Here is a 25,339-nt window from a genome sequence, read left to right as displayed (position 1 = left end):
AAGATCTGGAAACACAGTTTTTATTCAACAAAACATTACTGATTATTAACCAAGCACAGTGCCTGCTGTTATTTCAAAATAATTTTATGTCATTTCAGATGAAATGCAGCATTCCAGTGCATCCCAACCATGCCTTTACAGTCAAGGTTTCTGACGGAGCTGAGTTTCTCTCTGACAGTCTGCTGAAAGTGTTTGCAAAGTGATCGGGGGAACAGGGCACAAAGCTAAAGGATGTAGCTGCCATGATGACAGTAAGAACTTTAAAATTCTTTAACTACAAAGTGTATATGTATTGCATTAGGTCAGTAAAAGATTTTTATGCTGCATCCATTGAAACAGTCAACTATTACCTGTGAGTACTGATTCCACCGAAAGGATGCCATAATTTTCGTCATGCATTTACTGGCCCACTGAGAAAAATTGATCTTTTTAAAAAAATAAATGTTCTGGAAACTATATATCCATAAAGTTGATGTCAAACAGGAACTTTTGATATTGCTTTGTAGATGCTGGTGTTGCATGTTGACTGGTTTAAGTTTTGGTCTGGGATCATTTTCTTCTGTGCTACTGAAAAGTTCACAAATCTCTGTTTTCTTTGTTATAATACTTTAGGATGACATTAATGCTCAAAGGGAGTCTCATCAAAGTGCTCCGCATCTGTGTGAAAGACAATTGCAACATCTTGGTGCAGGAGTTCATGGTGAGTGTTTTATGAGTAGATTGTGGCTTTGCAACATTTAAAAATGCATTTAGTTATCCACTTGATCCTCATTGGACTGGTTAGGACCAGTAGTCCTCTTTAATAATTTGAAGTTCACATGAGGCCTGGTAGTGAACTCAGCCGCCGGCCCTTGAGGCCCCACCCCTGTATTAGGGGTCACATCAGTGTGAAAAAACTTTAAATTTGTCATTCTAGTGAACAAAGGAAAATCCCACCAATATTTACATTAGCTTTTGTTTGAAAAAAAAAAAAGACCAACAGCTAACCAAATTGTGGGGCTGAAAGTCTAAATTCTAACATCTTCTGAGTGACAAAACCTGGATTTCTGATGGGCCGGTGTCTTTCTAAGAAAAACTAATGTAAAGCATTTGAAATTATGTTTTTCACCCTCTCTTAGAAACTCTGTTAGACCATGAATGGCAGCATGGCAGGCCACTCTTTGGCTATAGCTATTTACTATGTTGCTTGCATTGGTTTAAATTACTCTAACATTAGAACTGGTAGATTCAAAAGAGATGAGTTTAAAAAGGAATCTTAAAGAAATGTTTTGTGTTTAACCAGGACTTGACTGAGGCCACTGCACAGATTGAGAAAACCACAATGAACATCTGTCTCCAGAGGATGCACCAGGCAATGACTTTTCTGACGTTGGCATCATCATCGAGGGTATAGTAGTTCTTCAAGATCTGGATAACGTGACCTTTGCAGTAGCCATGCTGTTTGGACCTTTTTTATTCCTTCAATATGAGTTACCCATCACAACTCTGCTACACTTTTGAGGTGATTCAAAGGGTGGTAATGGAGTTGGATGCAACTCAGCTCTCAAGAAAAGCTCACAACTAAGACAAAACTGCTCCTGCAACGAAGCTCACTGTTATGCATGTGAGGTGACCAGCTCTAGGTGAGAAGACATTTAAATCTCACACTTGTTCTGCTGCATTTTTGAAGCTCAATTCCAGGAACAGATCGCAGGGTTCATTTTTATATACACTGCAACTGCCATGAGGACGAGCCGTTTTTTTGTTGTTGTTGTTGTTTGTTTTTCCTTTTGCTCTGTACAAGTTCTCTGTCTGTTTGGCAGCATTTTTAAATTTCTCTTTGTATTTTTTCTTTCTTTTACTAGTGAAGAGATGTAGCATGAACAGTTATGCAGTCTAAATATCCCATATGGGCCGTGTGAAATGGTATTTTCAGTTTCATTCAGTTGAAGTAAGGAACGTTGAATATTTCTAAGTGTGCTGTTTTGAACCAACATGTCACAGTATGATCAGTGCCGTAATTTTTGACAGTCACTGTATCAATGTTATTTTTGCATCTCTTGAATAAAGGTTTTGACCTGCAAGTGCTAATTTCTTTAGTTATTGGGGTAAAATGGGTAATGTTAATAGGAAGGTGTTTGCCAATTCAGTAACCTAATTTAATGTTAATGGAAACTAACATTACCTCAAATTGTTTAGTTATAATTGTTGTTTAACTGAATCTTGACGTTAGAGGCCTTAAATAGAATGTTTTGTATTGTCCTGTAACATTTTTCAAAAGAAAGAGTCTAATTTCTTTGCTGTGATTGATTCCAGAGAACACGGAAGAACTGACATTATTTAACTGTTGATTTATATAGATTCAGTAGTGGAGTAATGTCAGTTTAATTCTTTACCTACTGTCAATGCAGTGAAATTAGACATTTTGTTTTGAAAGGTTACTGGTGGATGCCAGCAACCATCTTGGAAGAGAACAATATAATCTGTTATAAGGCCTCCATTTGAAAATTGTGTATTTGATACTAGAATATAATAGCAAAATGTAATTTGAAGATAACATGTAGTATTTAAGTGACCAAGTAGTATTGGGTAAAAGTTATTGAATGGTGTTGGGATAAAGTGAGAAAATTGTGAAGGATTAAAATATTTCAAGAGCTCAAATTACTTCATCAAAACATGTTTAAGTCACATTTTATCAACACAAATTGCACAGGTTTATTGAACATGAATAAATTGTGTTAATTTAACTCAATTGTTTAAGTTGCTGCCAAAGCAAAACATCTGTGTGCAACAAATGTCCACCATTGAATTAAGTAAATCCAACAACATATTTTTTTCAGTGTAGTAATGGATGCTAATTTGTGTTCTCTGCACTGTGAAGATCATATGTGATGCTGCCAACATTATCACAAATGTGGAAGCCAACTGCTCAGCCTCTGTGAGTGGTGGTGGTGGAGGACCCCCACCTGTTTTTCGGGCCTCCGCTTTTTTTCTGTTGGCTATAACGGGTCACATTTGAGCATACAGAGTAAGCAAATATGTACTTGTAATGTGCTCAGATAATTTCAATTAGTGCTTACGGAAAGAAAATTAATGTAGCCTCTAACTGCAATTGATTTACATGGGACAAACAGACCAAGCACTATGGCTCATAATACAATTACACCTCACCTGTTTGGACTATATTTTTATATTTCATTTTTACTTGCTGCCAGGAACGTTTGGGGCCTGTTGGGTTGCACCTGCGCTCAAATCACATCACAAAATAAAATGTATGAAATAAAAAATAAAATAAAATGTAATAAAATAACGTGTTAAATGGGTGGAAATCCCTAGATCAATGTCTAAATTAACACTCACGCATTGACTCTGTCGGCTATGTTTTGCCATGCATGCTCTCTTTCTTTTGCAGCTGAGGCTGTGTTACTTTTTTTCCGCAAAATTTGCATGTTATCGGCATATGCTGCCATCAGAATTTCGGCCTCAAGCGCTGTAAAATACATTGACCGCGCCTTCTTTCCCTCCGTCTCCATGGTGACTCGCTTAATCTGTGCTCCACTAATCAGGGCTTTATGTATCCTCGTGCGCGCGTTTAACTTGGGGTTAAAGCAACTCCGCGTTGACTGAACTAATTGTTATCAGCCTTTCTGAAACCGAATATTCCGAGTTGGACAGTTCGGGGTTACTCAACCCTGAGTATCGTTTTTCACTCTGAGTTTTCTAAACCGGCTTCCTGAAATAGGGCCCTGATCACCAACAGGTGTGTGGCAGGAACTTCAGGTGTGACCAGTCCTCCTGCAGGGCCACACCCATCAAGCCTGCATGTGGCTGTCCTCCAGCCACACATGTACACACCCTGCCTCTACATATGAGTGGAACACCGAACACAGCATAGCGCAGAAAAACACACATCCCCAAATAACAACAACAATAATAATAATAACATTAATAATAATAATAATAATAATAATAATAATGGTCCATCCTGCTCACGGACCCCCGAGTCCTCCAGAGCCAGGTCCGTGACACCAAGACTTCCTATAGACATCTTGTTCAACCTGCCTTCACAGGAACAGCAATTAAGCTACGAGGAGTATGTGACAAAATGGTGTCCTTCAGTGTGTAACAGAAATCAGGCTAGAAAACTGAACTCTGACCACTTCTCACACACACACACACACACACACACACACACACACACACACACACACACACACACACACACACGTAGGAAAATATTTAGTATACACATCCAGAAATGCATACACTATTATATATTGTACATATATTTATTAGTTTCAGGTTGGCCATTCTTGTATTTTGCTCGTTTGTGTTGTTGTGTTTGCACATCTCTGTTGCTTGTGGGGCTCGCACACAAGAATTTCACTCGCATGTGCTGTGCCAGTGTGCCTGCACATGTGATGTGACAATAAAAAGTGATTTGATTTGATTTGATTTGATTAAGACCAAACAAAAACTTTCCACATGGCTTGCTAAGTCAGTGCAAATTCAACAAAGAGATTACAGCAGAGATTTCGAAAACAACATCATTTTTACTGCATTCACAAGTGAGATTTCAGTCATATGGCGAGCGTATTGTGACCGCTCCACTTTCTGAGTTGTTAAAGTCTTCTAATAAGGTTTATGTAATTTAGAAAAGCTGACTTGGATCGGATCATTTTAGGGTTTTAATGGATAAGTTAGCATGCAAGGATTAAGCTGCTGAAATATTCCCTCGTAATGTTCAGTGTCAGCTGGAGGCTTTTCATAATACAAACACAGGGCAGCTCATTATGAAAAGGCGTTAAAATGGCACTATGTTGTTCACAACTCTGCTCACGCTCGGCTTTAGGTTCTATCCCTGTTTTCAGTCTCAGAGGAAAGATGGAGGCAGACATGATGGAGATGTTTCCTTTGGAGCAAACTAAAGAAGTCACAATTTAAAAAACAAACAAAAAACAATGTAACAAATTACCTTTTGTGTCCCTGTTTATTTATTTATCACAATGGTCATTCATACTGTAAGGTAAAAACCCTGCAATAAGAGAAAACCCCAACAATCTGATTATTCCCCTATAAACAAGCACTTGGTGACAGAAGAAAAAATTCCCTTTTTAACAGGAATCAGAATCAACATACTTTATTAATCCTTAAGGAAATTATGTGGGTTACAGTTGCTCCAGTACAATAACAGAAACAGAAAAAGACTACACTATTTAACAATACAATATGTTAAAGATTTACAGTTCTAAGAAATAGCACAATATATACAAATCACTCAATAATAAATATCAAGGATTGGCAGAGGTGATTATAAATAAATATCTAGAATATTGACAGCAACATTACTGAGTAGAAAAGAGCATGTGTGGATCAGTTTATTAAGTCTGTTGGTGTCTGCGACCCTCAACCTGCTCCCCCAGCATGCAACAGAATAAAGCACAGGTTTTAGATGTGTCCTTGATTAAACACAGCCGATTTAAATGGCTAAATTACCTCCTCATCATGTCTTGAAGTTCTCCAGAAGCCTATTAATGAACTAATCATTTGATTCAGGTGTGTTGACCCAGCGTGAGATCTAAAACCTCGAGTCCAGTTTATTGTCTATGTATGCTCAAAGGTATTTATAGGCCTCCACAATGTCCATGTTGAAGAAGAAACCTCTACTGCGACCAGTTGAGGGTGAAAGTAGGAAAACAGAAGAAAAGACACAGTGTGAAGAGAGAATAATATAACTATATATAACCAATTATGCATATAATATATGATAATCATATATAATAATATATGATTAAATGCAGAGTGGTGTATAACACAGAGTGTTAAGAGGCAAGTGAAGAAGAAATACTCATTGCATCGTGGGAATTCCCCAGCAACCTAGGAATAATTGCAGTGTAACTAAGGGAGGATTCAGGGTCACGCCATCCAACATTAAATATAAGCTTTATCAAAGAGGAAACTTTAAAGCCTAGTAGAGAGGGTGTCTATCTCCTGGTGTCTGGTTCCAGAGTAGAGGGGCCTGAAAGCTGAAGACTCTACCTCCTATTCTAAAGTGCTCTGTTGAGGTGCTACAGTTCATATCTACACTTGGGAGCTGAACTATGATGAAGGGCCATAAGTGCTTCATTTTTTTACAGCATCTTTCACAAGATGCTATCTTGTTATTTGTATTGTTCACGTTCCCAAACAGATGGGTGAGTATTGCACTCCTGAAAATTATACTCCTGCAGCATATTCACAGCATTCTTCTGATTGAGAGTCGGGGCCTGTTCCAGAAACCAGGGTTACAAACTCTGTCAACTTAACCTGTTCGCTGGTAGGTTTTTTTCAATAAACCCTGACGCCTCCTCTCCTGTTGCACCCAAAGCAGCTGACTGACCCTCTGACTGAGACATTACTCTGCAATAATTTACAAAACACTGAAATCCTAGTTAAACATAGTTTATATGCTAGATTACCAGAGCGTAGGAGGAAAGCCAAGCACTCTTGAAGAACACACAGGATTGCTTTGCATAAATGATGGGAAGATGGATGATGCTGAATAAAATTGCTCTTTTCCAGTATTTTCCAGTATTCCTGTGAAAACTTAGACAATAGTTGGGATTATGTACTATTTGGAAGTCATAGCTCCCATGAATGGCAGAGAAATGATGGTCTTTCATGTAAGTATTCAAAGATAGCAGGCTGCCACCCAGTGGTTCCACAGATAGCGTTAAAGCCCAGTCAGTGCAACATCCATTTACTCTCATACTTGTCTTTCATCTGTTTGGTTAGTTACTTTAGATTGACACTGTGCACCAGTTTTGGCTCATCAATAGGAAGAAAAACCATAACGAACCTTTAATTACAAAAATAAGACACATAAGTACAGTTTGCTCATACAACATGTGTGGTTGCCTGCATGTGCCTCCCAGAATCCATTCTGTGGATTCCCCCACTCAAAAAAAACAGTTTTACCAGCAGCTGCCACGTCTGCCCACTACACTCTACTGGAATATCTTGCTATAATTAATACACAGTTCAAAATGATTTTTTCAGGCTCTAAGTTTTAGACAAACGCTTTCTTTCTCATCCGGTCCTTTTAACAGAACTCTCCTCTGATTGGGTGCCCCTCTCTCTGTGACATAATTCCAAACCAAGAACAGGAAAGAACTGTACTGACACTGACCTCATTAAAGTTTAATATAACTTTAATATAACCCATTGTAACAGTGACATCACATCAAGAAAAGGGCACTTTGTGTAAAAATGGCTGTTACCCAACAGCTGTTACTGAATAAAAGTATTATGTATTTATCATAATAATTAGTTCAGCAGCAACTAGATATAGTTGCTGCTGAACCATGACAAGCCTATTCTTTTTCTTTTTAATCTTCCTGTAAGCATTCTTACATTGTGGCTCTCTTGCTGAGATTTCCAGTAACAGAATATTTGACATCGGCTTTGCATTGCGTCAGAGACGCAGAGCAGATTTGCACACGCCGTAGCGATCATCAGATCATGACTGCCCGCCGCCTTCTCTTCTTGTTCTGTGTGCAGAAATGTGCAAAATGTGTTCCAGTTGTCTGTATGTGCCGAGATTACAGCCACATGTACAGACCACACAAAATAAATATACAGCACCAGTATACACTCATATGACTGCGTGCAACTCAGAGCGTGCTTTGAATACCTTATTGATCTGTCAGCTCCACACCAGCTGATAGAGTCACAGCACAGATCACAGTATTCTGAGTTTAGATTGCTTGGGTTACCTTTCACTGCAGTGTAGGACTTCAGGCATTTACTGTGATCCCACTTTATGTTACCTGAAAGACTCCATGTTGGTAATTTATGTTTCTTCACTTAGTTTTTTTCACTTTATAAACAGTGAGTAAAATAATTTTACACTTGTATCCACACTCTGATAAGGTCACACACAGTGGCACAATATTGGTATTTGGTATTATGAGGTTTAAAAAGCCTTCCTGTCATTTATGATCCTCACTTGATCGCTGATGGACAGGAAATATTCCTCACCCCATTTTTACAAGGGTCAGTGGTTGACATATCAATAAAAATGACTTTTAATCAGTTTAATGGGGAGTCCACCTGTTTCTTTGACTAGCATTACCACATATGAGTGGTCATTTTTTCCTAGAGCGCTAATTTGTTTAACATAGGAATAAATAAACTGAAGGAAACGGCCCAGAAACATTAGTTCTTGGTGTTTCTATTAGCCTCGTGTTTCGTCTTGTTATTTCAGATTAAAGATTCATTAAAAACATTTTCTTTGCCTGTGTGTGTGTGTGTGTGTGTGTGTGTGTGTGTGTGTGTGTGTGTGTGGGGGGGGGGGGGGGGTCATGGCCACCACTCCTTCACACACAGCACCCCCCCAAGCAGTTGGCCTTGGGTGACTCGGTGGGTGGGGAGAAGGTGAAGCTGTTGTGCCCATGTGACATGTTTGGTGACCGATTTTGATGGGGCGCTAATGATCGTGTGGCACGCAAACGGGTCATTAGCCAGGCGGTCGAATTAGCAGGTTGCATGCAAAGGACTTGGGATCAGGCCAGACCACAAAGTAGTTGAGTCGTTTTCATTCTTCCTCTCCCTGCCCTCGGAGGGAAATGCAAATGCAGATAATCTCATTAGTAAAACATAACTTTTTCAAAAGGAGCTTTAGAGTAACCCTTGACTGGCAGCTCAGAGGTGTGCTACATATCACGCTTCGCATATATCAACTTATATCATCTTCCTGTTATGTTCTTTACGCTCTATTTGTTGCTTATCTTCCTGCTCTCAACGGCCAATTTAGCATCCAGCAGGCTCACAGCTCAATTATGGAGGTATTATCTGTATCATCATCTATGTTTTTATTATGGAAATTACTGAAATCTCAGTATTTACGAGTTTTTGTCAAGCCTATGAGAGTTTTTTTGTTTGTTTGTTTTTGTTTTTTGCAGAGTGAATAGATGGACTCTGATTCTAATTTACTGGACCAAGGGACAAGAATGTGATGATAAAAAGCAGATAATGCTTTTATACACAATCTGTCAGCAGCGAGAGGTCCCTGGACCCAGGCTGATGCTCAAGTATCATTATGTAGATGCCAACCAAACAGCCAAAGCTTAATTTTCAACAGGTAACAACATGAGAGGCGAATGGGCTTAAAGTATGTCTACATGAACTCATGCTTACAGTGGAATCAGAGGCACCATCATCTCTGTAAAGTTCTCTGTTTTTGCCTCACATTTGTGGTCATACCTATATTATGCTTTGAGCAGGTTCTTCTGTGTGTCCTCTTTATTGGGATAAAGAGTTCTGCAGATATTGGGAATAGGAAAAAAAATGTGTTATATTATTGACTGGTGATTAAACAAATGTTGCAAAATAAACCAAAAGAAATTAAATAAGTATTTTAAGTATATAGTTTTTTTTTTTTAAGTGTAAAGTGTAATACCTGATGTGAAGAGACAAAAAAACGAATGTTGATATTTTAGGATAAAACCTTAAAAACACAATTATCTAGAGCTAAAAAACAAACCAAAAGAAACAGCAACAACTCGTCCCAAGGCGGCACTGGACCGTCTAGATGAGTGAGATCAGTCAGGGTGATCATGGACATCCCATCGGCTTCACGTCAACACCCTAAGAGACCCTTCTGTTAAAGGTTGAGTTGTGTCTGTGAATGTGACTGTGCTTAGACACTGATTATTTGCTTGATATTGAGAGCATCCGACACAAACAGAACAGCAGAGGGCGCTGCTCGCCATTTTCTGATTCTGACGTTGCTGGGACCATTGAAGTTCTGACATGCTGCAATTTTAAATGTTGAATATCAGCTGAATTTTTAGCTTCATCTGTTTACATCAGAGCCTTCATCTGATTTCAATACAGACGCAGAATAAAAGTCTACTTGTAAAATGACAGCATCAGTGTTTGATTATAGGAAAAATAGGAACTTTAAATTTAGAGTTTGTATTTAACACAGCAAAATGCAAAACTTCAGGTTATTAGAAAGGTTGACAGGTTGATGGGATAGATTCATTTCAAAACATCACTTCCCCCCGACTGTTGTTATTTTGGAATGATTTTTCATACGCTCCGAATGAGAAACAACATCACCTTTAGACAGCTGGAGTAGCAGACTGCATACAGGTTTCACCACATGGTGAAGAAATTTGGGGCTGTACAGGTTAGAACAGATGTCGATACAGGGTGAAGAGAGAAATAACGACACGTCTACAACTATTTTCAACTATTTTGTACTCGCTTAACAAATAACTTATAAACTCACTTGGAGCTTTATTTTAGTGCAGTCATTTTATCTCATTTCACATTTCCTCTTAACACACCTTAGGCTGTCAGCACGGGAGCACCTCCCACCTGCTGTCCAACACTTTAGTCTGCAAATTAAAATCAAATCAGTAGCAAAAGTGAAGTCAAGCCAAAGCAATAGAAAGAGAGAGGAAGAGGATTAAAACATTAAGCAATACAGAAATCACTAAAAACAGTGCTATAAACAAAAAGATTAAAAAACCTGTGTAGTCTTAAATTATGTTCTAACATTACATTAACAATTAATATTTAATAAAGATCACTCTCTGCAAATAAATGCAACATTGTTAAAAGATTAGGTTTTGGGTAATAATCTATATTCATTTCTTTATTTTTCTCCCTATGATAAAAGCTGTTGCAAGTCCACAATTTAGCAAACAGCATATCAAGGTAATCACACCCCTATAATGTTAAAAATATATTTTTTTTAATGTATAATTAATAAACAGAAAAAAAATGACAGTCCAGCATTTACCTGAACCGTGAGTACAAACTGGTGTAATCCACATGAAGACAGTAAAAGAAAGAAAGGCTGCAGGCAGTAGCGTCTACACCTGCAAGCACTCATCTGTTTATGCGTATGCATGTTTATTGGCCCCTGGCTCATCCTTAAAGACATGCTACAATCATTAAGGATTATTGATTAGTGATCTGCTCCACAGTTCAATTAAAAACATTTTTTTACAGTCTATGGACATTCCTTTAAACATACCACATTCTTTAAACCCAGTCAAATAACAACCTTGCCACTGGGTGAGGTCATCACTGAACCTGATCCCCTTCAAAAGGAGAAGACCCTTTGAGCTGTGATCCCTGAGAAAGGTCAGCTATGTTATAGGTGATGTGTGGGAAACCTGAGATAAGTGGGAACATAAATGTTCAAAATGATATTCCACATGCTGTGTAATTCACTGCCGTGGCACAAGCTGGCCCGGTAGATTTATTGTTTTTCTTTTGACAGCTCGATGACGGATTGACTTCAATTACAGACCTATGGGGAAGAGATTTTAAGGTTTATTTTTACGAGGAAATATTTGAAGAAACTATTCAGAGTTGAGTTATTGAGACATCTTCTGAGACATACACATCCAGACACTGGCTACTATTGTATTGTTCAGTTTTTGGACTCTTTCGAGTCATTTAATGTTGATCCTGATGCTAACTGGGACTCTGCCAAAGACATTTTTAACACTGACTGGGGTTATGAGGACAACCAGTGCTCAGATGATTGACAATCCCATGAAACAAGGCTGAAGTATAAGCTGTTATATTGCTTTGCTCCCCATGGAGTCAAATAGAAACGAGATGGATTTCACAGACACGGCACAGTGTGTTTCAGGTAGAAGCACAATGCAGCTCTTGAGAGCAGGACAGAGGTCACAACACCATGAGAATGTGATCAACACTCATTCATAATTCTTCTTTTTTTTTTTAATCTCTCCCTGCATGTTGTTCCATTTACTGGCCCAGCAGTAATTCAACTGTGCAAAGACAAAGTGTAAAAGCTCCTGCAAACAAAGCATAAAACAAATGGCCACCAGCTGCTGTTTATTTTTAGGGCTGCAGGAAAGGAACCTGCATGGAAATTTTCTGCAGATGTGATCGCATGACTGGCTGGTGACAACTTATTAAAAAAAAGAGACTCTGGGGGCACCGAGTGAGCCTTTGGGGGACAGAGGGATCAAGCTTGCACAGGGACAAGGAAAAACATAGAGGGATCTTACCTTAAAAGGCAGAATCCTGAAGGCTGTAGACCATACCGGGAGGAATGTTTCTATGACCTGAAACTTAGGGCTTGGTGATTTCATGCACTCTTCTTTCTATAACCGTAACTCTGTCTCACATTTTATTTTTTCTACATAAACGTGATAAAATAAAACCAAACCACTGTCAGTTCCAAAAAGTAGATCAGCACTTTACTCATCCCTTATGTACAAGCAAGATTTTGGAAATTCAGATATTTTAAGAGACAATAAACAGCAAACTAACTTTATAAACCCAATGTAATTTTCTGACAATGTTTTAGATTTGCTTTTTTGTGAGCTGTGAGCTTTGCAGTGGTCTTCTGAGACTTAAAGGCACTAGGCTAATGCATGCCAGGCAGGTCGTAACGACCATGAAACATCGCAGTCAGCACCCTGTTCAGTGTCAGCAAAGCTGAAGCAACCAGTCAAAATTTTAAAAGATAAAACTCTGTTCATTTTTTAGATTTAGATGATACATATTATTCTTAAATATGATGCTACAGTCAGCAGCCAGTTAGCTTGACTTAGCATAGATTCTAGGAATGAAAAGAAATTTTTAGCTCCAGATTTTAAAAATTCCCAATTAACATGCAGCTGTTAGGAAGCTATTGTTACTGTTGATCTGGTCAGAAGCACGTAGCATCTCATTGACATAACCAGTTCACATTGGCAATTTGTTAGTGTTTTATGACATACAGTTGGGAATTTGTAGGTTGCTTTCCAGGTGAGGAGTTTTGGCCATGTCCGGAAGTAGATCCGCAGAAGAGGGAAGACATTATAAAAAGGTGGAAATTTTTATCCATTGGCTTCCAGAGCCAGTCTTTTTGTGACCACAGCCACGACCACTTGAAGCTAAATGCAGATTTACGTAATGCATTCTGCAGTGGCTTATACTGCCTATGGGAAAGACCAGGACATCAGCTATTATCTTGAAACCTGACAACATACGTAAGTATGCACTTACCTGTCTAAAAAAGTTCTAAACAGGTCAAATTTGTCTACAAACTAAGATTGAATCATTAGTTGGGCACCACATTAGCAACGTATTCAAAAGTAGCTAGCCAGTATTATGTAGGTCAATTGATAGTAGTTAGCCAGTTTAAATACAGTCAAAATTTAAAGCCTCCTTTTCTAGTCGGTAAACCAAAAACACTGTCTCATGCCAAAAATTTATTTGTAGGTTAGTGGCAGTGTGATCAAAATTTAGCCAGCGTGCAGTCCCTCAAACTAACCATTTATAGGCATGATATTGCACACTTATTACCAAACTGTAACGTGAATTGCTAACTTGTAAACACCTTCCAAACTATTCTTAGGAGTGCTATGTATTCCCCAGTAAACACCACTCCCAGGCCACGATTATCCTAGATGGTGACTTGGGGCAGTCGTCTTATTTGTCTGACAGATGTTGTTGACTTGCCATAGGAAAAGATGGTAAGTGATGTCATTGACATCTATAAGGGGAGATAACTCTAAGCCCATTCCCCTCCCACTACCTTCCATCTACATGACACTGAAGGACTTTTCAGAGGGCTGTTTGGATGATATGCATTAAAGAGCAAATATATAAATACCACCTATGTGTGAATATAGATCGCTGACCCAGAAAAACACACTTATGGGCCGTTGCTGCCCTGGGTTGAGGGACATGCCATAAAAAAAGAGAAAAAATAGAGGCACATGTGATCTTAGAAAGACTTGCTGTATTTGGTTTCGCTTCCTTGCAGCCTTAGAAGACAACGTGCATTGCTGTCTGGGCTCAGTTTCCTTCTCTGTCTCCCAAGACAGGAATAAATATGAATAAAAATGAATAACTCAGAGACTTTGTACTGTAGGGTTAGCACAGACTTTTTGTAGTAGAAGATATCTTTTATAAAGTAGAAGAAGACACTTTTGCAAAGTAGATGGGTGGCACGGTGGCTAGCACTGGTGCCTCACAGAAAGAAGGTCCTGACTTCAATTCCACCATCAGGCCAAGGTCTTTCTGTGTGGAGTTTGCATGTTGTCTGTGTTTGTTTATAATTTCCCTTGAACCTATCCCCACTAACTGCATGTCTTTGGATTGTGGGAGGAAGCCAGAGTACTCAGAGAGTACAGTTGGAAACTCTGAATTGCCCATAGGTATGAATGCAGGAGTAAATGTAAGTGTGAATGGTTGTCTTTGTCTATGTGTTAGCTCTGCGACAGACTGCCGACCTGTCCAGGCTGTACCCTGTCTCTTGCCTTAGGACAGCTGGGATAGGCCCCAGCCTGCCTGGCGACCCTGAAAAAGGATAAACAGATGGATGGATGGAGAAGATATCTTGGAGTATCCATACACTAATTAAGCAAAGACAAAGGATGGTGACCCTTGTAGATTAATGCTTGTTGTGTTGTGTCTAAAGAGAAAAAGAATACATTGCAGGGTTTAAAATTTGAGACACAAAGTCACCACTAAGTCTCAGTTAGCAAACAACCCCCCTCATATAGAGCTTTTAAAAATACTCATTCAAAGTATTCAGAAATTGAAGTTTGAAGATGGTGAAATTACCACTGTACCCTTATCAAGACTACACAAATATAACACAACTAACACATTCATAGAGAGGCACGAGTAGGGAAGTGTCATTTGTGTGGAGCTTGTGTTACTTCTTTCAAAGTAAGAATTTAAATCAGGCCTTACCTTTTTCAGCACTAACTGTAAAAAGTCAATAAGATTACATTTCTATCTATATTGAAAGATGAAAACTCAGATTGAAGTTATTTGGACAGTTCTTGGTATGTTTTGGTCTCGGTCCTATTAAGACACCTGTGAAGGCTTCTACTGTAACTACACACTGAAGAAAAAAGATGCAGATAAATGAGTCGTACACTCCTGGCACCATAATCAAACCTGCCTGGGGTTTGTCAAAGAGGCATTCTGGTGCCTGTGAGGTGACACTGTTCTGTTTAACTGTCCTCCTCTTTCTGCCCTCCTTTCAGCTCGGCCCTCACGTGCTAAAGATACAAACTCAACTCTCTATGGTTACCGTCAGCCAAACAATAGTCAACAGTGCCGTGAACCTGAAGTATACGCTGCCTGCCAGACCAAACTGCATGTGAGCTCGCTCATATCTGCACTGCATCAACTCCTGCTCAAGCTCGTTTTATTCAGCCGCAAGAATAAACTTTCTTTGCTCTCTCCTGTTGTCTTTTGGAAGGGCGCCGCGGCACTACGCTGCTAAATCAGCAGATCTACAGAACACTTGAGTCCAAGCGCTATGCTCAGCATCCCAAAGAAAATGTTCCCAAGAAACTTCTATAACCACGGCCCCGATTATCATGGCAGTCAGCTTTGGAACGTGTACAGTGTGTATCAACATTGAATGATATCTCTGCAGCAAGCAAAATAAATATTTAACAATAATATCTCTGTGAGAAGCTGTGCTCATAACTCAGATATTTTATCCTGCCCAGACTCTGGGCTGCATGAAAAGTACTTTGTTTGAGTTTGGGCTCTGCTGTAGGACAGTTACAGCAGGTGAAGACATAAGAAGCTTTATCCTGATGCTTGCATCTCATATGTCCCCAGGGACCGTGAACAGGGAAACATCTTATTTAACTTTCCGCTCTCATCTGCCTGAACGCAGCTCAAGTCCGACTATGAGGGACACCTCTATGTTCAGAAGACAGTGCGTGCATTATACAGCTCTGTTATAGAGGTAGGGTGGAAAATTTTGCTTGGTCTTAGCTGTGCTTTCTTTGGCACTGGTGGCCTCTGGGCCAAAGCCTGTTCATCTAGGAAATGACAGCTTCACCTTAGCCCGGGAAACTAAGAAGTCGGATCCCCGGGATTGCTGTGGAGGAACGCAATGTAAGGCCAGGTGTTTGGAGGAAAAAAGCTTTGCTTGCTTTTTATATGACGATATTTGCCCCAGCAGACTCAGTCAAAGTATATTTCCTGAATATGCCCTGTTTTTCTTTCTTGTGTCGTGTACCGTTCTACTAGAGCACAGCATCAGAGTCAGTTTCTGTTTTTGTCGAGACACCAAGTGGTTGGGGAAATTACAAGGCAGCAGGTGGCTACACCCGTGCCCTCCCTATCTCGACAAACATCGCTAATTTGCTCCTCCGTTCCCTGTAACACTGTTTTGCCTGAACAAAAATGTTTGTATGGAGGTTTTACAAAATGAACATTGCTGTGAATCAAGCCCAAGAGAGAGTCTGACTAACTGAAACAAAAACACGATATCAAGATATGCTAAGCAGTGGCTTGCTAGCGAAACAAGTGGAATATTGTACTACATCTGTGGGTGTCGCACAATGAGCTGCCTGATTGTGCTGCTGCGTAGCATCTGTGTGGTGTTATCACAGAATATCAGAGGCAGTTGGAGTTGAGGTTTCTTCAGGTCAACCTTCCACCTTGGCCTTGTGGTAATGAGAAACAGTCCACCAGGACTACTTCCACCTTCCCTCCCTGCTTTTTTCTCATCTGCCCTCAGGCTCCAGGAGACCTCTAAAGCCCAGAAACAAGACACAAGAGACTCCTGATCTAGTTGTATACTTGAAATGCAGTAACTATTATTCAGGCTCTGAAATGACATAAAATCAATCTCACATGACACAAAGCCTGTCTAACTTTAAACGCAGAGCCCCAGGTGGTGAGCTAAAGAAATGTTCATCTCGTGTAGGGTGCTGAACTCTCAGCAATAAACAGAGTGTAACATATGTTGAGTATTTGTGTTGGATTTCATCAAATGCTGGTATTTCCTGGCATTTTTTTTATGAGAGAACTTTGGAATGTGCGTGGAAATATGTCTAATATGTTACACAACACACTGAAGGGCTGTGGTTACAAGCTGTTTTGTAAAAACAGCCTGCTTGGGGTCCACACCTGTCAAAATGAAGGCTGTCATCAAGTTAGCGTTGGACCAGTGAAGACACGAGCATAGCAATTACCTTGACAGCTAAGGTTTTCATTACTCATCCTCAGAGGTTGTGCGCTCCAGCTAAGTATACGCAAATCCTCCAGCACTAGCGTTGGGATTTTCCAGTGGTTGGGATATCTGCCATGGCATGGGTTTTTCTTGCGTGGGGAAATGCTCATGTCTCCTACAACATCTGGTTTCGCAGCGGCTTCGGATGCCTCGGCTGAGCCGCTCGCGGTTGTTTGTGGACATTCTGAGGCCTTTGATGGATTCTGAACGGTTTGCCACATTGCCTCAGTAAATGACAGAAGCAGAATTGGACCCAGATAATTATTTACATATGGAATTAGCGAGCTAACACAAACCAAATTGAGGTGGACTTGTTTTTCTCTAAAATATTATGGCACGGGGATATGTGGGTGTTGGGGGAAACCTGCCCTCCATAGGTCTTGTTATGACTTAGACCTGTTTGTCTACACTCAAGGACCTGTGCAGACAGCAAATTTAACTGTGGGGGCCAGTGCCGATGGGTAATTGCAAAGGACTGCATGGAGAGGTAATGACTGATGTCCTGTTCTTTCAGGCTGTTGCTTCAACACTGCTGGCTCAAGGTTTGCCTGAAGGTTGTAAGATTGTGTTTCACAGCCTTATATCTCTGTACACTCTGGCTGATAGACAGTGCCCCCCCCCCTTTTTACTCGGAACAGCTGATTTATGTCTGGTCCTGGACACTTGTGCTCTTTGGCTGGAATGCAAAGAATTTCAAAGACCCCCCTCCTCTGCCTGTCCCATCCTCACGCAAACAAATGGAGCAGGCGCCTGCCTGGGCAGATGAAAGCCCACCAGTGCTCCCACAGCGGGGCAGGGAGGGAGAATGTAAGGAATGGAAGAGGCAAGAAGAGAGATCCATTCGGTTCAGTCAGTCTGCCTGTTTTTCTTGGATTTTCAGACTTGATTTATCAGTTGACCTTTATTTTAAGATAAAGAAGACGTAAGAAGCTGTACTACAACAGATCTACCCACATTACAACAGTTCTGTTCTGTTATAATGTGTCACATACTCTAAGAATGTCTAATGATATTAGACTACTTGGGTCGGACAGGTCGCCAGCCTGTTGCAACCATCCATACTCACGTTCACGTCTATGACCAATTCTGAATCACCAGTTAACCTAAACCCATCCATGTCTTTGGGTTGTGGAAGTGCATACTCCAAAAATAAAAGGCCTGGATTTGAACTTAGGACCTCTTTGCTGTGAGGCAGCCCTGCCTGTCTTTAATTTACCCAGTAACTTCAATTTACAGTAAGGCATTACTCAATGGGGATAAACTCCCTTGTAATAAAATAAAACTATATATTTATAGAAGGCCCCAGTAAATGTATGCTCCTCTGAGCTCAGTGTTTTGTGTCATAATTATAAAGGCTCAAATAATTTTGCCTAATGATACTGAATCTAATTGCACTGCACGTGGTTTCTAATTAGTCCATATTTAATTGTTGTTTGTTTTATGGGCATAGCTGTCTTTGCTCATTAAGTCATGAGAAATATAATTTTTCTAGAATAGTTTTTTTTTTGGTTTTTGATACAAAGGCTTTGTCAGTACATCATGAAATGTACCTTATCTAATCATCTTGGGACTCTACTCTTATTCCTGCTGCTGCACACATTCCCTGTAAGAAAAGATAGCCAGATTACGGGGAAAATGAATTTATTTGTGTTAAAGATTTAAAAACACAAATATGCATAGTGTTTGGTTGTTTGAAATGTGGCAAATGAGTTATGTGACAAACGAAACCGTGCTTTGTTTAACAAACTTGAAGTCACAAAATGCAGTATGTTCTTAGAGAGTGTGAGAATCGAGAGTGAGTGTAAAAAAAGGACCTAAAAGCTGTCATATTTTCAACAGAGCGTCAGTCTATCATGTAGCGTTGTTACAGTCATTTAAAATCAAAGACAGAATGGCTGTTTTAGCTGTAACTCAAAAAGCACATGCATCTTAAGCATGCTAATGGCATGGCAAACAAAACAAAGAAGAAGACTCAACACTCCATAGAAGCTAGAATTTAAGAATGCTTAAATGTTTTGACAATAAAAACATAAGCAGCTTTGTCTATTGTAGCTGGTTTTCATCTCAATGATATATCCAGACACCATTTTGATTGCTTTATGAGTCTTTCTCTCCGCGTGGCTATATTTTAATAATTCCCATTCTCCTCTTGGGGACTCAGTGCAGCTCAAGGCCTGCTCTTTGCTGCGGGTTTATCCATTATGTTGAGCACATCGTCCAGGATGGATGGGCCCAGATCGAGTTCGAGGGAGAGGAATGACCCTGTGATCTGGGCTAGGGAATCCTGTGATGTGCTCTTCTCTTTGGTAAACTCAAACTCGAAATCACAAATGCGGCCATCTTCCACCCCACTGTCCCTGTCCACCCACTCTCCATTGTACTTGGAAAGCTCCTGCTTAAAACCAATTGTAATGTCATCGTTAAAGTGTCCGTAACTGTTGCAGTTACTGTTGCCGATGAGACTCCCGCTCCCATCGTAGCTCTTGCCCTGGAAGTCTCCTTTCCCGCTCAAGCTGTCAAAGCTGCTTGTGTTGCTGTTCAAGCTTCCATTAGCTTTACAGATGCTGTTGCTGTGACCATTGATATAATAGGATGATGGATTGTCAAATCTGCTTTCACTCTTGTTTATTTTGTTAGCTTTGGCAACCTCCTTAGAAGGGGACTTATCTGTGTTCTCAAGCAGATCCAAGAGCACGTCAGGCTTTGACTGGAAATCTGTGGAGGGTGATGAGGGCTCATTGTTGAAGATGTTCATGGAGCGCAACAGAGCATCCATCTGCAAGATCTCCACATCTTCAGCTGTGTCAGGTTTCGTGGAAGGTGCCGGTCCCATGATGTCCTCCAATGGCCCTGGTTGCATGGAGAACACGGCAGAAGAGATCACTGGAAGGGTAAGGGCCTGGCAGCCACCGATAGCTGGGAGGGAGATTGCGTTCTTGAGTACTGGTGAGGGAGTCTCGACGAAGGAAGCGTCGCCTGTGCTGTTCGCTCGCAGAAACTCACTCTGGACGCTGTATTGTGGGTGGACGTCTCTTTTTCCCGGTAGGAGCTCATACTGTCCCTGGAGGAAGGACATGTCTCCGAAGGCATCTCTTTCCCCGCCCTTGCCAATGTGGATGGTGTGGCGAAAATCCCCGAGAGGTGGACTGATCATATCAGGTGACAAAATATCTCTCAGGCGACATTTTTTTCCCTTCTTATTATTGGTGGGTTTAAGATATATAGGTGCTTTCGCTGGCATGGCTGTCTCTAAAGAGGAAATCTCAGATATGCAGGTTAGAACAGTTGGAAGTCCTCTATAAGTTCTTGATGTTGCAGTTCCCCCAGGGGAGAAGCTCAAGTTACATTCTCAGTTGCACGCCTCCACACAGGACTCCAAAAATGATCGCAGCATTGATCAGCAACTGGCTTTGCGAGCAGGGCTGGTGATGTTCAGCAATATAGAAAGGTCGAATGGGCGCTTTCCTGAAATCAGAGACAAAAGCAGAATGCGTCAGCATTTTTCTAAAACTTGACCTCAGCAATGAAAGGAAGTTGTTTGATGAGAACTGCAGCTGATACAAAACCTCTACTCAAGAAAAAGAAGTCAACACCGGTTCCAGAAATAAACTCTAATACCAAATACTACAAGAAAATAAGACCCTCATCCACACTTTGCATCTAGCAAGCTAGCACAAAGAAGAGGAGGGCTGGGTCTCTAGGCTTTTTTACTCCTCTATTCGCATTTCCACACGTGAGCCAGCTTTGGCCTCCGCAGATCTGGACGTGCTAATGTGGAACAGCTGGACCGCAGATTGAGAGAGAAGAGGCAAAGGAAGGCTTTAGAAGGATAACAGTCTTTTTTTAGGAGCGAGCTACTGCTCAGACACGCACAGAGTGATGGGAGAAGGTGGAGACCCAGAAGAGGGAGTGGGGGGCGATGAAGGGGTTTAGGGAGGATTGTGTGAATGAGGGAGAGAGCGAGGGATTACACTGTAAGTGGATGTTAAGAAAGAAGATGGTGCACACTGTGAATTGATTTGGCTTTGATGAGGTTGGCTCTGATTAATAAGTGGGAGATAGCAGTTAGGTTGCAGCACATCAGACTGAGTAGAAACTATTAAAGAGATTTTGGATTGGTTACAAAGTGCCTGATTGCATGCCGCCGTTTCGAGAATATCACCACGTTGCCTATCGTGTAGTTTGGTGTAGGTAAAAAGAACATTTGAAATGACGCAGGAACCAAGGAGAAAGGGAAAGGAGTATAAAGGAAGGGTGCGTGGGTGATGAGGGGGGTGGGAGGGAGCACCAGTGAGAAGAGAGCTTGCCCATTTATAGACATATTTACTTATGAGAGGTCTGTCAGCAGTGACTGTCTGACAGAGAGCACCGCTGCACAAAAGTGCCTGGGCGGTCAAGTCCACCCCCACTAAAAAAAAGAGAAAGAGAAAAAAAGAAACGTCTCACTGACAAAACATCCACATTCCTGCTGCTACCGACGCATACAGACACCCTGCAACAGCCTTATCACAGCCACTTTAAGTAGGCTGTGATTATTCAGGAGGCAAATCAGCATGCAGCCAGAGAGACAGACACTTGCTGTGAATTTGAATCCAAACCGCAGCCTGGAAATCACCCGTTTTGACCATGACTTCCTGTGTCTCCAACCTGTTTTGCTGGGTGCAGCATCAAAATCTTTCCACTACATCTTTAATAAAATGTATTTGGAGTACAAGCTTAAATCTTCTTACTGTAGAAGCTGTAATTGGAAGACAAATATATCTATCATCATCTGCAAAACGCTGGTGAGCTATACACAGCTATGACATGTGTGAGTGTGTTAAATGGCAGCTCTGCTCTCTGAGGGTTCTTGTCTTATTTGAGTGCCGGTGTGAGAGTGAGTGTTTGCGCGAGGTGCCTGAGATAGCATTTTTGAATGCATGCCATGTGTTTGAAGAGCGTGTTTGTTTGCTAATAGTGAAGGGGGAGAAAGGGAAGGACAAGAGAGGAGGGAGTAGAGGATGTGCTGCAGTATTTAATGGGGGTGTCGGTGTAGGGGGAGCATGGCAAAATCCTGTACTTGTTTAGCTCAAGCATTTCTCATACTGTATCTTGTTTTCTTCCTTTTCTCTTTTTTCCAGTTTTTTTTAAGCATCTCTCCTCTGTTCGTTCTGACCTTGACAGCTGATGCTCACTGCAGTGGGAAGCTGGGCTCGGGTAGGAAGCGGAACAAATACAGCACCAAGCCAAAAGGCTTCCTGTGCACTCCAAGTGCACAGCACATCCACATGTGTTATACATTTTTTTTACTGCTCTTCCCAAGAGCAGGAGGTCACAGCTGCCCTCCTGGATGAAAACCTTCCTCTCGTACATCCTTATTGATTATTGCACTGTTCTGATTAAATTATTCCAAATGCCTGGCTGTGCTATTCTCTGGACAGCCCGTGCATTGCAGCAGATGATGATGTCGGCCTAAATCAATAGTATGGACAGAAACGGTCTAGCCACAGAGCGGCTCAACACTTGCAACTCTCACAAGGAGACATATGCTTTACATTCTAGTCAAGGTCAACACTTGTGGCCTGTAAGAAGTCAGCTGGTACGGTGAAAGCCTGAAGGTCTGACCTTCACATCAGTCATCCTGCTGGTGGCTCAGTTGGCTTATATGGCAAATATGACTGGAATTTCAAAGGCCACCAGCAAAGTACGAGGAAAAAAATGTCCTCATGTTGGTCTTTCAAGTATTGGTTGCCTGTGCATGCCTACAGTGGAAACTCTATATGGACGTTAACTTAATGAGAAATTGACTAATTTACTATTGATTTGTGTGTATGTGGGGAATCACAGCAATGGTAGGCTAAGCTTGTGTTGGCCCAAGTGGTAATCAATCAATTGCAGCTCCTCAGGGTGTTCCAGGATGGACCCTCATGGGCTCCCAACCTAATGAATCCATTTGTGACTCTGCAGGCTGTTAATAGTTGAGCAGGTATATTCTAGTGTATCTCACAGCCAAGTCTAGATTTGCACCCTCATTTTGGAGCTACTCCAAAAACAGGCTGCAAGGCAAGCATGTGCTGAGAGGTCTGACAACCTTCTGGCGCCACTGCTGCAGAATGCCGACCAGAGCATTTGCACTGCCCAGGAAGTGAGGCTACGATGGCACCTTCCTTTCAGAATAGCTTGCCCCAGCAGCCGGTCATTCAGCTGCTGGATAAAACGACTGTGTCATTGGGTCAGCAACAGCTATCTGTCTGGGCATGAAGTGATCTGGAGCCACTCCAGCCTCTTTAAAAGTAGAGCTTTGCCTCATCAGTTCAAGCGCGGAGGCTTAGATACAAACAAGGGGGCAGCAGAAGGAGCGAGGTGATGAAAATGGGGTTGGCATCTGGTAATTAAACTAACAGCTCGTGATTTGTCTGGTTATTTCTGGACATCTAAAAGTCACGTGCAGTATAACTGGGCCAGTATATTTAGAGAGGCTGTGTAACTTTACTGTGGCCTATATAAATGCTACAGTTTGATGACACTTTAGGGTTCACCGGTGCTCTAAAAAAAGCGGGTGCAGCTGCTTAAAATATGACCGGTATATGACTTCACCTGTTTTTAAAATAGAAACTTGGCATCCCCAAAAATATCCCTCCAGTGATGGGATTACTGTGCTGGCATATCATCAGTGCTGCTTAAAAATAAATAGCATGCTATTAGCAGTTGTAGCTGGTCTCAGTTCCTCCCACTGTCTCTACAAAGCAACTTCATGAAAGTTTGAAGTCTCCACATACTCCTCTGACATCTAACCATGGCCTTGACTTCTATTACGCCTTTGAATAGCAGAAAGACCCTCATTTTGGGGCTGTTATAAAAAGCAAATGCACATACCACACAGGGTAATGGTAGCCTTACAAAATAGCCCGAACTCTTTGTTACATAAAAAAAACACCAAAAAAAAACACCCTCAATTATAGGCAAAGGCCTTACTTTCGAGGGGCCTGGTGGTGGTGCTGGGAGTCGGCTGAATAGCAGGGTGGAGTATTTGCTCTGCCCCTCTTTTTCACTCCCCTTGTGCCACCCGCAAGCATGGCCAACACTTGCTAGAGTTATCCTTGGCAGAGATGAGCAGGAAAAGTATGAAACATGAAGAGAAAATAAACACATACTGGCAAAGAAGAGGTGTTTTTTTCCCCTTCCTCTTCAATATAACCATAAAAACCTCCTCAAGAATCTGCGTCCCTAGACAGATGAGGGCTAAGCCAGCTCTGCGTTTCACAGGAACATGCCTTAAGCGTGTAGTCGGACTAAAAATGTCTCTCTTGGAAAGCGGCAAGGGTATCATGTTGCTCTGAACAGTTCAGCTCTTGTGTTACATGTATGCCAGACAAATGCTTAACTTACCATGCACGCTTTTACTGTTACCAAGCAATATTTCATTCTGCTACAATTACTCACTCAGACCCCAAAAAACTCACTTACATCCCATTATTGTTCTCCAATTCAGATTACAGTACAGCAAGAGAGTGAGAAATGAAAGTTGAAGTTCCTTCTGTCACTCACCTCAGATGCTTTGTCGGGGGAGATCTGGAGTCTCCTTGATGTCGCTGCGATTCTCCTGAAAGCTGCAGCTCCTGGTTGATATGCGTGCTTGTATGTGTGTGTGTGAGAGAGCTCAGCGGCTGCTGTGCTGCTCCTGTGGCTTGTTGACACTGCCCTAACGTCTCTGCCTCGAGGCTGCACTTCTGTCGACTGGGACGTCTGCCGGACAGCTGTTTTGGAATTGCTCTCCGATTTCTCACTGAAACAAGTCAAGTCTCCTCCCCTGACTCCCACTGCTTCTTCCTCTCTCTCTCTCTCCTCTCGCTGTCTCTCTCCCTCTAGCAGCACCTGTGCATGTCTGTCCTCTCTCCTCCCCCGAGCTGGGATTTTTTAGGCTGCTCTGCGGTGTTTGAGGATCATCCTTGCTTCCTGTTTCTTGGTGGAGCTGCGGTGCTGAGCGAGCGCAAGCTCTGGTCTCGCAGTCCCAAAAAAATTAGCACTGCGTGGAGAAGAGCAAATTCCTTAGGGGATGTCTGGCTGTCTCCTTTCTAAATTAGTCCTCCGTGATATACGCTGGGAGTTTGCGTTCCCCTCACTGCTTTTCTGTCTCTCCATATCTGATAAGAACTCCTCTGTTAACATAGCCGGCAGACACGCTGGCTGTCTCCAGAGCCTCTCTAACCTTATCTGTCTATCACATGTGCACACCCATACTCTCCAATTTTTTCTCTCAAGCTGAAAGCCTGCACTCCAGTGCCTTTTTAAAAAAAATTGTTTATGTTGTGCATAGACATTTTGAAAAAAAAATTGCAGCAGGCTGAGGCAACACCGTGTGAC

The 25,339-nt window shown here is 41.4% G+C and overlaps 1 protein-coding gene across 1 annotated transcript; it reads right to left on the bottom strand.

Annotated features, from left to right (window-relative positions):
- Nucleotides 1-18,687: 18,687 nt before the first annotated feature.
- Nucleotides 18,688-24,743, bottom strand: cdc42ep3 (CDC42 effector protein (Rho GTPase binding) 3). The gene is made up of 2 exons (XM_085369536.1): nucleotides 24,524-24,743; nucleotides 18,688-20,461 (listed from the first exon to the last, which is right to left on the bottom strand). Exon 2 carries the CDS (start codon nucleotides 20,235-20,237, stop codon nucleotides 19,164-19,166), a length of 1,074 nt encoding a protein of 357 aa, XP_085225662.1. The 5' UTR covers nucleotides 20,238-20,461; nucleotides 24,524-24,743; the 3' UTR covers nucleotides 18,688-19,163.
- Between the last annotated feature and the right edge of the window lie 596 nt (nucleotides 24,744-25,339).

Source organism: Diplotaxodon limnothrissa, linkage group LG13, assembly GCF_057381915.1.
Source record: "Diplotaxodon limnothrissa isolate DT_005_m linkage group LG13, D_limnothrissa_male_GT1.1, whole genome shotgun sequence".
Classification (NCBI taxonomy): Eukaryota; Metazoa; Chordata; class Actinopteri; order Cichliformes; family Cichlidae; genus Diplotaxodon; species Diplotaxodon limnothrissa.
This window is presented reverse-complemented; position numbering and strand designations above follow the sequence as displayed.